Source organism: Rhineura floridana, chromosome 12 (genome assembly GCF_030035675.1).
Source record: "Rhineura floridana isolate rRhiFlo1 chromosome 12, rRhiFlo1.hap2, whole genome shotgun sequence".
Lineage (NCBI taxonomy): Eukaryota > Metazoa > Chordata > Lepidosauria > Squamata > Rhineuridae > Rhineura > Rhineura floridana.
In genome coordinates, this window is record NC_084491.1 from 45,824,183 (window position 1) to 45,838,477 (window position 14,295).

At 45.0% G+C, this 14,295-nt stretch overlaps 1 protein-coding gene across 11 annotated transcripts in view; it reads left to right on the plus strand.

The window, feature by feature from the left end:
* The window catches only part of DSCAML1 (DS cell adhesion molecule like 1), a 196,909-nt gene that overhangs the window by 9,318 nt on the left and 173,296 nt on the right, over window positions 1-14,295 (plus strand). For 10 of the 11 annotated variants that reach the window (XR_009758669.1, XR_009758670.1, XM_061592817.1 and 7 more), the window contains exons 2-3: window positions 3,944-4,261; window positions 9,381-9,527. Coding sequence is in view for 9 of the 11 variants with exons in the window: in XM_061592821.1 (XP_061448805.1) it covers window positions 3,944-4,261; window positions 9,381-9,527 (465 nt within the window). In the remaining 2 variants the exon portion in view is untranslated. Of the gene's footprint in view, window positions 1-1,547; window positions 1,671-3,943; window positions 4,262-9,380; window positions 9,528-14,295 lie in introns of all 11 variants that reach the window. The other variant, XM_061592813.1, reaches the window with a different exon arrangement.

Below are 14,295 nucleotides of genomic sequence, written 5' to 3' on the forward strand. Positions count from 1 at the left end.
TGTTTTTAGTGCTTTTGTTTGCCGCCCTGGGCTCCTGCTGGGAGGAAGGGTGGGATATAAATCAAATAATGAATAAATAAATAAGATGTGTGCTGGATGCAGACGAGTGATTTGTTGGAAATGGTTGTCTGCCTTTCTTTGCCAACCTCCTTCTAGCGATGCAACACCTGAAGAAGTCCAGAGAGGAAGTAAGTAATTATTATGGTGGGATGATGACAAAATGAATCTCTTTCCCTGGACAAAGCAGAAGTATTAATATTTCAATACATCCAGGTTGCAATTTCCTACAATTTAGGAAGACTGCTGTGTGAGAACTCAAAATGTGTTTTTTCCAGTGCTGGGAACTCTGCACCTTTGCCTGGGTGCTGCCATTCTGTTGCCATCCCATCCTCTTTTCTGAACCAGTGCCAAAGGTTGGGTCTAAATTAATGCCTTTGATATGTAGGTTACAGCCAAGGCTTGTGACCAGATGCCAGAAGTGATATCTGCTTTAAAAATATTGCAAGGCTATTTCTATGTTTTTAATTTCTCCTGGTGGTTTGGAAGCAGTTTTATGAAACATGGAATTAGGCTGGTGCTCACCGTTAAATGGTAAAGGAGATTAGATGGATTTAACTCTATGTGTTTGTCTCATAACTACTACCAATCCCGTAACTTCCATTTTCTGTTAAAAATCCATTCCGCCCCTTTTGACATGCAAAAGCTTTCCTAGTAATTTGAATTATTCCTCTTGTTTATGAGGATTTTTTCCTGCTGTCCCTCTCCCCCATATCTGGGCAGCTAATGTTAACATAGAGGGGGGCAGGGGATTCTTTGCAGAGAGTATGGCTGTCTCTCAAGAGGGTGCTGCTCACGGGAACCCGGAATGCCCCAGTGAGTGACCTGGGCTTCCTCGGGACTTGAGTGGGCTTTGCTGGCAACTGACTGGACATGGCTGCTGCCGCCTCCTCCTCCTCCTCTCTGGGCCAGGTTTTTGTGAGCCAGAGCTAGGACTGTCTCTTCACTATTCTGTGACCTGAATACATTATGCAAATATTTGCCTGGCTTTCATAATTCTGTTTCTGGCAGGAGGTATGCAGAGCTTGTGTATTTATTTATTTGGTATGAAGATTTATATATCCTGCCTTTCTATAAAATATTCACAGAGGCTTATGGGCAGGGCAAAATACACACGTTGTAGTAAAACAGCAACAAGAGAGACTGAATCAAGCAACAAAGCTTCAAATTTTGATTGTGGAAAGTCCTGTTTTTCCCGCCTCCTCTCTCCAAGCTCACCTGCTAAAAGTGTCTCTGTCTCTCAAACCAAAACCTGCGATTCTCATAATGCTAAATTTTGTGTCCTGCATCAAAACCTAGGTGGATCTAGCTTTGTAAATTTCACACATGGTGAGCTAGGGAAATTTCTGGAAGGGAAAAAAAGGAAAAAGCAAGTAGACCAAGCCCTAAGATTGACAGGCCAAGGGAGGTCTTCAAGAGCTTCTGCCGAGCAGTTTTGGGCTGGGTGGCTGTTCTCTGGCTATCTTAAAGTGAAATCTGCTATTTCGTAGTTGTGATGATGACCCTGCTGAGTTGATGGTGAAGAGAGAAGCAGGAACTGCATGGTGGCATGTCTTCTTGGCGTGGTGGGGGCAGTCATTGGGGAGCTGCATGGAGGCAGGTGCCCAGTCTGAGTGAGTGTTGTTTGCCTTGTGTTTCAGAGTGTTTCTTGTGTTTGGGCTTTTGTTTTGAGGAGGGAATGTAAGAGGTTTGAGATGAATCCAGCAGAAGCACTGATTGGTCCACAACAGAGTGTCTGCTGTGGGCTGGTACACGGTGACCAGTGATGTGGGGCATCTTGTCCCCACAAAGGCTTCTCTTGCCGTTCAAAGCAGCAGTTCTATCAAGCAGATGTTTCTGTCTAGAGCAAGGAGCTTGTTCTGCACAATGGAAGGGTGTGTGGAGAGTCTTTCTATTGCTTCCTGTGGCTCCACGCAGACAGCGTCTTCGGTCGTGCAGCTGTTTCAACTGCTTCCTTGTTTCTGAGAGATGCACATTAATGAGCCTATACTGTGAAGTAATCAAAACATTCTAGATATTATTTTTCTCAGGCCAGCCCAAGAAAGCCCCTGTGATATTAGAAGAGGCAATAGCTTCGAATGCCTGCCATCATGATGAAAACACAAATATTTCCCCCCAACTTGCTTAGCGCTAACGGTCTCAATCACTGCTTTTTGATGGGATGTGAATTGCTGTGCCCAATAAGGGTTTAATAGCCTTTCCTCAAATGAGCAGCTGGAATGCAGGCATCCTCCCTGGAGGGGGGTGGAGGGGGAGGAGGAAAAGAAGTAAAGTACTCTGCTAAGAATATTAATAGATGAGCCATTTTTGCCACTCCTGACCATTCATCTTCTCCCCCCCCAAAAAAAAGAAAGAAAGAAAATCCTGGGGGGAAATGGAGCCCCTGGAAGGTCCATTGCGGCTTTTTCCAAAGTGGCAGCAGCCCACTGGTGGCAGCTGTCTCTGCTGCGTTGCATGGTTGTAGGCACAGCTGGGCGGTGGCTGGGCTCAGCCGAGGAGCTGCTAATTCCCTGGCACAGATGGCTCCCTCCTCAGTCTTTGTCCTTCTACCTACTTAAAAGTAGCACAGCTTAAAAAAGGAGTCAAATCTGAATGGCTTTGGGAGCCTCCGGATGATTCTCAGGAAATACCTGGCATTGCGTGCGCACGCACACGGGTGTGGGTGGAAGATTAAGGTGCATAGGGCATGTGTGCACATGCATGTGCTCCTGGGCTGCACAGGGAGCCTTGGTCCCCTTGCGCAGAAGGCAAAGGTGCCTCACTGCGCCACGTGGGGTGTTCCTGCCCACGTCTGGCCTTTAAGCAGCAATCCCCACCCTCAAAGTGGCTGGGTGGCACCAGCAGAACTGGCCAAGCCTTCCCTCTTGCGAGATATTGGAGGGCAGCACAGAGGCCTGGCAGATCTTGAGGATGTGGGGTGTAATTGGCTTAACCCAGGTCCTGCCTCCTGTGTTTGAGTGACTCTTCCTCTGGCCACTCATGGCCAGGCGTGACAAGAGTAGGGGGAGGTCCTTATTCCACAGCTCCTCCCGTTTCCTCTCCCCATACTACCCTCCACCAGAGATGCTGCAGCTCCTCCTCCTCCTCCATGGCTGCTCTACTCCACTCTTGCGCTGTGCACCTTCTGAAGACCCCCCTCTGCCCCCCAACATCTCCTGCTTGTGTGCCAAGAACCCACGTCCTCAACAGCACGGTGAATTAGACAAAGGGGAAGCTTGATTATCCCGTTGGATAAATGGGAAGTGGCGCTTTATGCGAGACTCGTTTCTTCATTTGCTTAAATGTTCTAGTTAAGGCTTTTAATAACAACAGCAACAACAAGAACAACAATAATAATACAACTCATTTTTTAAAGAGGGCTGATGGAAAATGTAACAACTAAGTCACAGGGATCTGGACAGATGCATGTAACTCTTGAGGCTCCCCCCCCCGCTTTCCAGTCAACTCTTGACTTTTGAACCTTTGACAGATGCTATCTCTATGAGTCCTGAAGGCACTTCAGAGCTGCTGCCCTTCTGGTCTGGGGGACGCCAGCTGAAGCTTCTGCTTTTGTTTCTGTGGCTCTTGGCAGTTATCAGGGCTAGAGAACTTGTCCCGAAAGGGCAGGCCTCTGGGCCTAGCCAAGCAGCCGGGTCATGCTGAGGTGGTGGCCTTGAGGGTCTGTTTGGCACTGGTGAATTGGAATTGGGGGCTAAAAGCGAAGTTTAGCAGGCCCTTGCTGGTCTTGCTCTGGAGAAGGTTGCTCAGCTAGTCTTCCTAGGGGAGAGTCATGGGGCCACTTCCTGTGTGCTGTGGCTGGGTTGCTTTTTGGGGTTTGCATGAGTATGTTCCTGGCATCACACCTAGTAATGCTTGGTCTCCGATTTCCTTCTCTTTCTCTCTGCAGCGTACACAGAAGATGTTGGAACCAGCCTCTACTTTGTGAACGACTCCATTCAGCAGGTGACCTTTTCCAGCACTGTGGGGGTGGTGATCCCCTGTCCAGCCACAGGGTCCCCCAGCGCCACCCTTCGCTGGTACCTTGCCACTGGGGATGACATCTATGATGTCCCACATATTCGCCACGTTCACGCCAATGGGACGCTGCAGCTCTACCCATTCTCGCCATCTGCCTTCAATAGCTTTATCCACGACAACGGCTATTTCTGTACCGCAGAGAACTCTGTGGGAAAAATCAGGAGCCCAAATATCCGGGTTAAAGCAGGTATTGGCTGACTGGCTGCTCTGGGTCTTCGTGTTGTCTGTGTGGCCTACTTCGCCGTAGCATGTGGAGGAGGGTGGTGGCAGTTCTTGGGTTTGTGTGCCATTACTTTTCTAGCTCAGCATTGATAGCTGTAGCTGTGTTTGGTCCCAGATAATAAGGAATATTTTGTAGGTGAGGTAAATATATTCTGTTGGATGAGTGTCTGTTGGTGTAAAATAATACAGACTTTTGCCTTGCACAGAACGCTTTGTCATGCTGGCTTCTCTAGATGCTTCAGGTGAAACCTGTTGGTGAGTCCCAGGCCTGATTCTGTTCCTGTGGAGGGGAGCTGGGCCAAGCTTGTGTTCCCTCCGTAGACGAGGGTCCTTTGCGGCTACCCTGTTTCCTTTGTGAGCTGCACCCTACACAAGCTGAAGGCTATTTAAGGAGAGGAAAAGGATGAGCAGAGTGGGAAAGCTCTTCTGGTCAATGATTGACAGAGGCTGGGTGGTCTGAGAGCCTCCAGTGCTTCCATTAGGTAACCTATTAAGCACTGGGCTGGCAAAGCGCTTGCTGCTCCAGGGCTGAAAGAGCGTGCTTGCTTCATCGTGGTGTGCAGTGTGGACTGACATTAAATGCCCAGAAGTGAATTATTTACCTGAATTACAGCATTTCTTATAACATGAGCAGTGGCAGGCCAGGGGAAGAATGTGAGGGCAGAATGCGAGGGCAGGAGCTGTGCTTGGTCAGAGGAGAGCTCCAAATTCTCTGCATGCGTCAGTTACCTCCCTGCTTGTGCCTTCCACCTGTGAGGGGGAAAAGGAGCAAAGTGGGAGGGGGATACCAGGTGGACCAATTTTTTGAAGGCAGATGTTTCTTCCTTCAGCCTCTGGGGACTCTGTTTCTATATGAGATTTTACCTTTGTGGCTGAAGAAATGGGACCAGTTGTTTTTTCCTTCCAAGTCCACAGCCGGAGACAGACCCTCCTGGGTGGGTGGGCTGGCCAGTTCTAGTTTCGACCGTGGGTGCCTTTGGTCCCAGGGTGACCCTGTTGGCTGCTGCTGGGTCTGGGGAACAACACCTCCTTCTGCTGCAGTTGTCTGTGATGGTGATTGCGGCTGGTGCCCTTGGCCAAACTGGCATCTTTGAAACACCAAGCATGGACCTGCAATTTCTTTTTAGTGGCTTTAGCATTGTAATGTCTGGCTTTGCAAAAGGCTCTTTTGGATTCTGAATGCTTTAAGAGGCCTTGCTGGGAAAATCCACTTTCAAGATACAAGATGCTAATTTGCATTGCAAGATATGTTTCCCTATGAGACGAGAAAGGCAGAGTCCTTGGACCCTGAACTCCTCTAACGTTTGTTCCCAGTTCTGTCTTCTGGCTACTTGGGGATCAGATTTCACACACTCCCTGTGGTGTAGTAGATGGCTCTTTGCCATTGCGCTCTACCCCAGACCAAAAACCTGCTTGCTATTCTGTAGTCCCATCAGCATCCCCCACCTCAGTCCATACGCCCTGCAGTAACTGTGACACACTGGAAAGACTGGGGAAACGTTGCTTAAGCAGTCTCTGTTGTGCTCAGATCCTTTCCTTGATTTGGATGCTAGGACAAACAGAATTGGGGGAAGGCCTGTGGAGGAGGTGATGGTCGTGGTGTGGCCTGCTGTTGTGTGACACATCTTGGCACTCTGAGGTGGACCCTCTATATTGGAAGCCTGATTTTTTTAAAAAATGGCCCCTTCTACAGACTGGCCTGTAGCAGCCCATCTTTGCAACATGGTGAGAGAAAGAGTGGCATGTTGCATCTTGCTTGAGCGCTTCTTTCAATAAACTGAAGTGCAATCCAGGCAATTTGGAGATAGATATGAGTGGTGGTCAGCCTCTTCTGGAAGGACTTGTGTTTTAAAGGAGCAAGTATGTGGTCTGGGGTGCTCTGTCTTAGTCTCCAGAGGGAGGCACAAGGCACCTTTTACCAGCTGAGGCTGGTGCATCAGCTGTGGCCCTACTTGGGCAGAGATAGCCTGGCTTTGATTATCCAGGCCCTGGTAATCTCCTAGTAGTTGGACTACTAGTTGCCACAACTTGGAGAGAATATTGTAGAGCTGGGAAAGGCATAGAAAAGTGCAACCCAAATGATTGGAGCGCTGAAACAGCTCCCCTATGAGGAAAGGTTACGACATTTGGGATATTTTAGTTTAGAAATAAGGGGAGCAAGTAGAGGTGTATACAGTTATGGGAGGTGTGGAGAGAGAAGCCTTCCTCCTTCTCATAACACTTGAACCTGGGGTGATCCAGTGAAGCTGGACAAGTGGGATATTCAGGTCAGACGCAGAAGGCAGAACAGACGCAAGAAAAAGTGCTTCTTTACACAGTGCATGCTTAAAACGGCGGAATTCACTGCCACAAGATCTAAAAATGGTCACCATTTATGTCTTTAAAAGGAGATTCGATAAATTCAGAGGATAAAGTGGTCAACCAGCGTTGATTTGATTTAAATCATGATTTAAATTGTTTCTTTGAAGGGCTTAATTTTAATGATTTAAATCACAGTTTAAATCACTAGTGAGGAAGATTCTATTTAATCATTTTTAGTAGAAGTACATTGTTTAATATAATACATATATTATTATAATACATGTTCAGAGATGTAGGTTTCATTAAAAGGTAGGTACACGCTAAGCTATTATTCTGAATTGTTTTCAGATTGATTTTTATCAAAAAATGGGATGACAGTTTGTTCATTTTAGTACTAAAGCAGAATGAACTTGTGGAGTCATTCAGGAGATGAACCAGCTCCAACTGTTCAATTAATCATGATATTTTTGTCATGATGTGCCAGAATCACAATCACCCAACAGGGTTTTTAATTGGGCTGCTATGATGGTTTGTTCTTCTGGTTAGTTTTCTTCTTCAACAAACAACATTAACAAAACGTACACATAGATTTTTGAATGGTTAACTATTTCCAGTTTTTAGATAAATGTAAAGTTCTTTAAAAAATAAAATTTAGGCAATTTCAACCAAGTCAACATGAGAAACTGAGAATATTGGGTGGTGCAGTTAACTCAGTCTTCTTATTTTTCAACTTTGTCTTCCTTGTTCATTGTCTGGAAAAGAAGTACAAGCTTTCCTGCATTTTCAGTTCCCAACTTATTTCTCACTTTAGAATGAATTAGTCCAAAGGAAGAATAAAATCTCTCCACACTTGCAGAAGAGGCTACTGATGTTAAGAGCTGGATTGCCACTTCAGTGGTCTCTTCCTTGTTCAGATCTACTCCATTTACCCAAATTCTCTGTTCATTGACCTTCTCTATCTTTGCACTTAGAGAGAGGCAAGGCCTAGAGAGCGAGAGAGAGCGTGCACTTCATGTAGACCACCTGCAGAATAGGACTGATGAAGTCATCTCCATAAACTGCTGTAAACATATTCATATGTAATTAGAAGTTGTATAATTAGTATTCATGATGATATCTTTGACCTAGGTTTTTTTATTAATTGGTTTAAGAAAATTTTGAAATCTGAATTTAACATATCAGATTTAAATAAAAAAAGATTTTAATTTTAAAAATCCATTTTAATTGATTTTTTTATCAGCCTTCTGGCCAAGTAATGGTGTCTATGTGCTTCCTTCAGTATTGGGGGTGGTAGGCCTCCTAGTGCCAGTTGTCGGGGGACGCCAGCAGCAGAAGTCTGAGGCTGTCCTCCTTGTGGGCTTCCCCTTGGGGTATCTGGCTCGCTCGCTGCCGTGGAGAACAGTGCTGGACTACACGGACCTTTGGCCTGAACCAGTTGCAGGGCTCTTCTTATGTTTTGAATGCACTGTGTGTGGGGCTCCATTGGAGGATGGTTCAGAAACTTCAGAATGTAGCTGCCAGATTGCCCACGGGTTGTAGGGACAATTTACACCAGTGCTTCACTGGCTCTCAGTCTGTTTCGGGGCCCAATTCAAAATTCTGGTTTTGACCTTTTCAACCTTTTGATGGCTTGGGGACTAGGATTCTTAGAGGATGTGTCCCCATATACAGGTCGGTACAGCAAGGTCCTTGTTGGAGACTCTTCTCTGGTCCCCCTGCTGAGTGAGGGGCGGAAGGTGGTTACCGGGAAAAGGTACCTTTCCTGGTCAGGCTGACCTTGAGTTCATTTTGGCTCTTGGTGAAGACCTTTTGATGTCTCCCAGGCCTGAAATCTGTTCTAGATTTGAATTCTTCTTTTTTTTAATCTTCACCCCTTGTCTTACGCTGACTTAATATGTTTTGTGGCTGATTTTATTTTATGTGTTTTTAATTTTTGCTACTGTTGTAAGCCTCCTCAGAACTTGGTTATAGAGCATCATATGCTTAAAATAAATATATAAATTGCTTCTTCTATTGCAAGCTTTCAGCATGCAATGGAATAATTTATTTTTCGTACTGTGACACTTTGTGCCTTTATTTATTTATTTATTTATTTTTAAAACTTATATACCGCCCGACTAGCAATAGCTCTCAGGGCGGTGAACATAGATACAATAAAATACAATATAATACAAAAACATCAGTCTAAACATCTTTGTCTTACTGATGCTCTTGATATCCCCTCCTGGGTTTATTGCATGTTAGGCTAGGTGTAGTTTGTTAGGGCTGGAAAAACAGCTGATATATTTAAAAATATATACGTAAAGTGCTGCCTGCCCCAGCCCACAATGCACTTCTTGGGAGAGTGCTCCCAGTTTAAAGCCCTGTGCAAACCTGGTGTCATTGCATGCGTGTGTGCATGTGCTGTAGGGTGGATGGCTGTGGGGGTGGTGATCAGGGGGGGTGAAATTCTGTGTGAAGTGCAGCAATGCCCTCTGGTTGCCATTCTTAATTCTAGAGGTCAGTTGTCTTTCTTATTGGGATTGTTTTTGTATGTTGTTAGACCTTATTATGAATTATAAGGGAATTGTTCATTTTACTGTAGATTTCTTAATGAGATGTTTTCATTAACTTATTGACTATTTAAACTTTTTTTTGTAACTGAGTGAATTATATAACTTTTTTCATGCTGTAATTGCCGCCTTGACCATAGATTCTCTGGAAAGGTGGCCTACAAATACACCATGGCAAGGATGGCAATGGCGATTCTGCCCCACTCACGGCCTCCCTCTTTTTCTCCCCAGTTTTCAGGGAACCTTACACAGTCCGGGTGGAGGATCAAAGGTCAATGCGTGGAAACGTGGCTGTCTTCAAGTGCCTCATCCCTTCTTCGGTGCAAGAATACGTCAGTGTTGTGTCCTGGGAGAAAGATACAGTTTCTATCATCCCAGGTAAGAGAGGAGGCCCTGTTCTCTCCCTGGCCGCTCCCTTTCTTCTATCTCATGGCTTCTTGTGGTCTCTGCTAGCATCTCTTGTTGTGGGTACTTTCTCTTTCTAGTGCTCGCAGGCCAAGGGGCACAGCTAATGCAGGCTGAGGGTTGTAAGCCTTATTGCCAAGTCCCAATGCCAGTGGGGGCTGCAGAGGCCCTTTTTGGAGTAGCCAGGCCCTGGGGTGTATAACAGTTGTGCAGGGCCCCTTGGAGACTGGATCTGGTTTGGTGGTTGTGGTGGGGGTGGAGTGGCTTTGTTTCCTGCTTGTTAAGACCATCAAGAAGAGCCTGGCTGTTGGATCATGCCAAAGGCTGATCTAGTCCAGCATCCTATTCCCAGAGTAGGCAACTCTATTCCTTTGGGAAGCCTGCACGCAGGACCTGGTGCAGCTGCACTCCCCAGCAAGTGGTGGTGTTCGGAGGCATTCTGCTTCCAGCCTTGTTCCCTTCAAGCGGGTGAAGTCAGTGCCTCCTAGCCGAGCAGGAACTGCCCAGAAAAAGTTTGTGTTTGACCTGGAACTGCATTAGAGTGAAATCCATCAAATGGCTGAAATTTTACTTTGAATTGTCCTTGGAAGTAAACTCTCGAAGTATGTCTTGCAAGGCCTTAATTGGTCTTTAAAGGTTGTCTGGAGAGAATGTTTGACCTGCCTGCATCAAAGGTCTGTTCTGCCAAGGCTGCCGGGGTTTGAGCAGGCCCAGAAGAGAGGAAGGGGTTGCACCAAGGTTTGCCAACATAACCCCACCCTTCTGGTTGACCTTTTCAGTGTACGCTCTGCATTATTAGAAGGAAAGGAAAAACTGATTTTATAAATTGCTCATTGATTTGTGAGCAGCGTTTGCCTGAGGCAGTGTCTGCTCTGGTCTGTTGGATAATGCTCCTGTGCAGATTCTGTGTTGGTTCCCAAAGGAGCTTTCTGAGGAGCACACACCATGTGCTGCTACGCTGTGATTTCAGTGGCCTTTCTGGAGTTGAGCTTCCATATTAGAGGACTAACCCCGCCAACAGTCTGGGAACAGGCATAGAAACTGTGCCCTGGTCTCTAGAGTGCATGTCATGACTACAGAAGCCAACTGGGAGCTAGACTGTTGACTTACTCTGATGGAAGAACCACTCTACCCGTGGTTCAAAGCCTTAGATATGTAATGAGGTTGACCAGCAAGTTCCCAGCGTGCACCTTGTGTTGCAGCCACCCTTTGAGACGGCTCTCTTGTGAATAGAGGGAATTAAGGCCGGAGGCGGGAAGTGGCTGAGGAAGCTGGTGGCAGCTAAAATGCTCCTCTCTGTTCCTATGCGTTTGATGACAACTTTGGGTCCAGTTCTTCTCTTTTTATATAGGGACTGCAGGTTTTGGCTGGTGTAGCTACAGACATGCTTTTTAATGTGGCCTCTTAGTTTCTCTGGTGCAAAATTATCTTGTAAAGCTGCTTCCTCACCTCCCTTGCTGGATTCTCCTGAGCGGAGGTGTGCCTGCCTGCTGTTGTGAGCCTGGAGTCCTGGTGACCCAGATTGGCTTGATGGCGGCGGGGAGGCACTGCATCCGAGCAGACTTGGGGCTCTCGCAGGGCCAGCATGCAGGCTGTCCAGGGAGCGCAACCTGTGTAAACTAGCAGCAGAGGCCTGGCCTAGGAGGGAGCTGCAGAGGCTGGAAGGGCTTTACTCAAGGCCTGCTCACTGCTCCTGGATGCTGGCCCTTCCAGGGGGCAGGGCATGCTGCTGGGCCAAAGCTGCCCTGAGAGAGCCTCCAGCAGAAGCTGGGAGTGCAGAACATGATGCCCTGGACCTCAACATTCTTCACTAGAGGCCTGAACTGGGGGTGCCTCCACAGCGAGGCAGTGTGCTCTTGCTGCGCTTGGGGGTGCACAGGCCGCCTTGATGAAGAGGAGGGGGGCTTTCTTTCCTCTGCTCTCTGAACATGAGCTGTGGTTGATGATGCCCTCCTTGTCCCTGAGGGGGCTGTGCTTCTCTTAGTTGTTGCTGGCGTCTTTCCTGGCTATAAGAGGGAAGGAGGAGGCTTCATACTGTAGCATCTGCCTGGCTGAATGCCCAGTGATGACCTGGGAGAAGGTGATCTTTTGGGTTTCACTGAAGCTTCTTGGGAAGCAGAAACACACCATGGCTGTCCCCCTACATATGTTTGCATATTTCTACTTCCCAAGAGACCTGATGTATTTATTTATTGTTTAAATTGATATCCAGCATCTAAATAGAGCTTCATTTGGATGTTGTCTGCCCACTCCTCAAACAATCTTAAGACTCTTGCAAGGTGAAGGCAGAGAGAACTTCACTACCAGCATCCCTGAGAACTCAAAAGCTTACATACAGTTTTGTGGCCTTTTGGTTAGCCAAATAAAAGCATTGCCCTAATGTGGATTTTTTTTTTAACAATAATTTTTATTCAAATTTTCATAAAACATACAAAACAAAATCATAAAACATTCAAAGACAAAAAACAAAACAAAACAAAAATGATTAAACAAAAAAATAAAATGTTGACTTCCCATTTGTCGCAGATCAAATCAGTTATAGGTCTACAATATATAACAATCCTGTCTCTTAAATTATACTATAAAATCACTTTCCTCCAGTAGTTATCTTAATTAATCATCAAATCTCATAAACATTACTTTATTCTTTCCACAAAAAGTCAAAGAGAGGTTTCAATTCTTTAAGAAATATATCTATCAATTTTTCTCCTAATAAACATGTCGATTAATCCATCTCGTTAATAATAATAATAATAATCTTATTGTCATAACCATAGTCCAAATAAACATATCGATTAATCCATCTCATCAAAATCTGTTAGGTCCAATAATTTCAATAGCCATTATTCCATTATCCATATTAATTCCATCTTCCATCTTCAATAGTCCTGTTAAGTCCAGTAATTTCAGTGTCCAATCTTCCATTACCAGTATTCCATAATAATCTTGCTGTCATAACCATAGTCATATAATAAGAGTCTGATGGGAATTTCCTCTCTCCCAAATATTTTCTTGCCATCAATTCTGAATAAGTTGCTGAAATATTGTTGTAAAGTCATATCTCTGTTCTTCTTTTTTACAAAATGCACTGGCTCATCTCTTGAGAGTTTTTCCATTGTCACATGGCTGCAGTTAATTCCATAGATTTTCTCTATATCAAGCTCCATCACGTCATTCCAGTCCAGAAGATTATCCAAGCCATTGATAACTTTATCTCTAATATCTTCATTAATTTCTTCAGAGATAACGTTAAATTCCAAACAGTAGATTTTATTTCTAATATCCCTAAACTCCAGATCTTTTTCCAATTCCACATTTGTTCCAATCTCCAGGGCTTGTATCTTCCCTTTATTTTTTCTTTTCTCATCTCTGATCTCATTCTCCTCTCTCACAGGATCCCCTATTTCTTTAAGCTCCTGCGTCATTTTGCTCAGTTCAATTTTCAGCTCCTTACTGCCCTGTCGCAGGGTTTGTTTCGTTATCTCAATCTCATCCATTATTTTCTGAAACATAATTACTTCCAGATTCTCAGCCACTTTCTTGATGGCCATTTTTAAAACCACGAAAACAAAACAAAAATAAAGAAGAACCACTTCTTATTTCAGCAACAATTGGGTTAATATTCCAGGCTTGATGACATCACAGTATAAACAGAGCAGCCTGCCTTATATCTCTATGTTCAAGAATACAAAACAAATTTAGTTCCCAGCATCAAAACAGTTAGTGGCGTCGTGAAGAAGCAGATTCGTCAAAATAAAATAGACCAAAAAGAGAATAGTCCCAGACAATATAATGTTCCTCGGAATAGAAATCCCTCTTCTGTTTATATCTTTAGAATGCACTTCCAGGACAGCTTTTTGCAATAGAAACAGAGATAAGCTGTTAATTTCGTGAATAACAGAGAAGAGTTATAGCTCACCCAGAAGTTCTTTAAAGCTGATTCATTTGACAAATCTCTTTTTGCTGCAACAATTTAAACCAAGTAAAAAAAATAATAGAAAGAAGGGTGCTTGCCTGTTAGTCTGTTTTCTCTTTGAAGAAAAGATAAACGTATCGCATTAGATAGAGCTTGTTCGGAAGTCCGTCTGGCATTCCTGGCTGGACCTTTTCTCATAAATTAATGAAATCCAGTCCTCCCAACAAAAACAGGCTTTTGAGGTTGATCTCTACGTTTCTCCCTGCCCGGGAGAAATTTCATCAGTCAAAAAAAAAATGTTCTGACTGATTTATATCTGAATAAGCTTCTTTTGAGGCGGGAGCCCGTCTCAAAAGCAGGCACAAGCGAAGTCACCCTTCCCGGAAGTCGGATTTTTTAAAATAATTAAATCACTGCTGTTCAGTCTGACCTTGATGCTACCTTTGAGCAGTTTCTACAAAGGTGTCCAGAACACCATCTAGTCCGATTGTACATGGTCTTTTTCTGTTATTGTGGCTTAAGGAAAAAAATTAGGTATTCGAGGGGCTCAGCTGACTACATGTGTACTTGGCCCTTGCCTATGTTGGCTAATTGCTTGTAGCTGGAGGGGGTGGACCGTGCGGGTCCAAGAGTTGATCAGCGCCTCCATGTGAATAGCAGTGACTCCAGCTATTGTGAAGGAGGCAGTTGTGTGGCCTGTCCTTAAGAAACCTTATCTGGACTCAGAAGGTTGCCATGATAATCACCTAATCATAAATATGTGCTTTTGTGAAAGGTGCTTGAGAGGGTAGTAACAGTTCAGCTCTATACTCTCTTGTACACCGC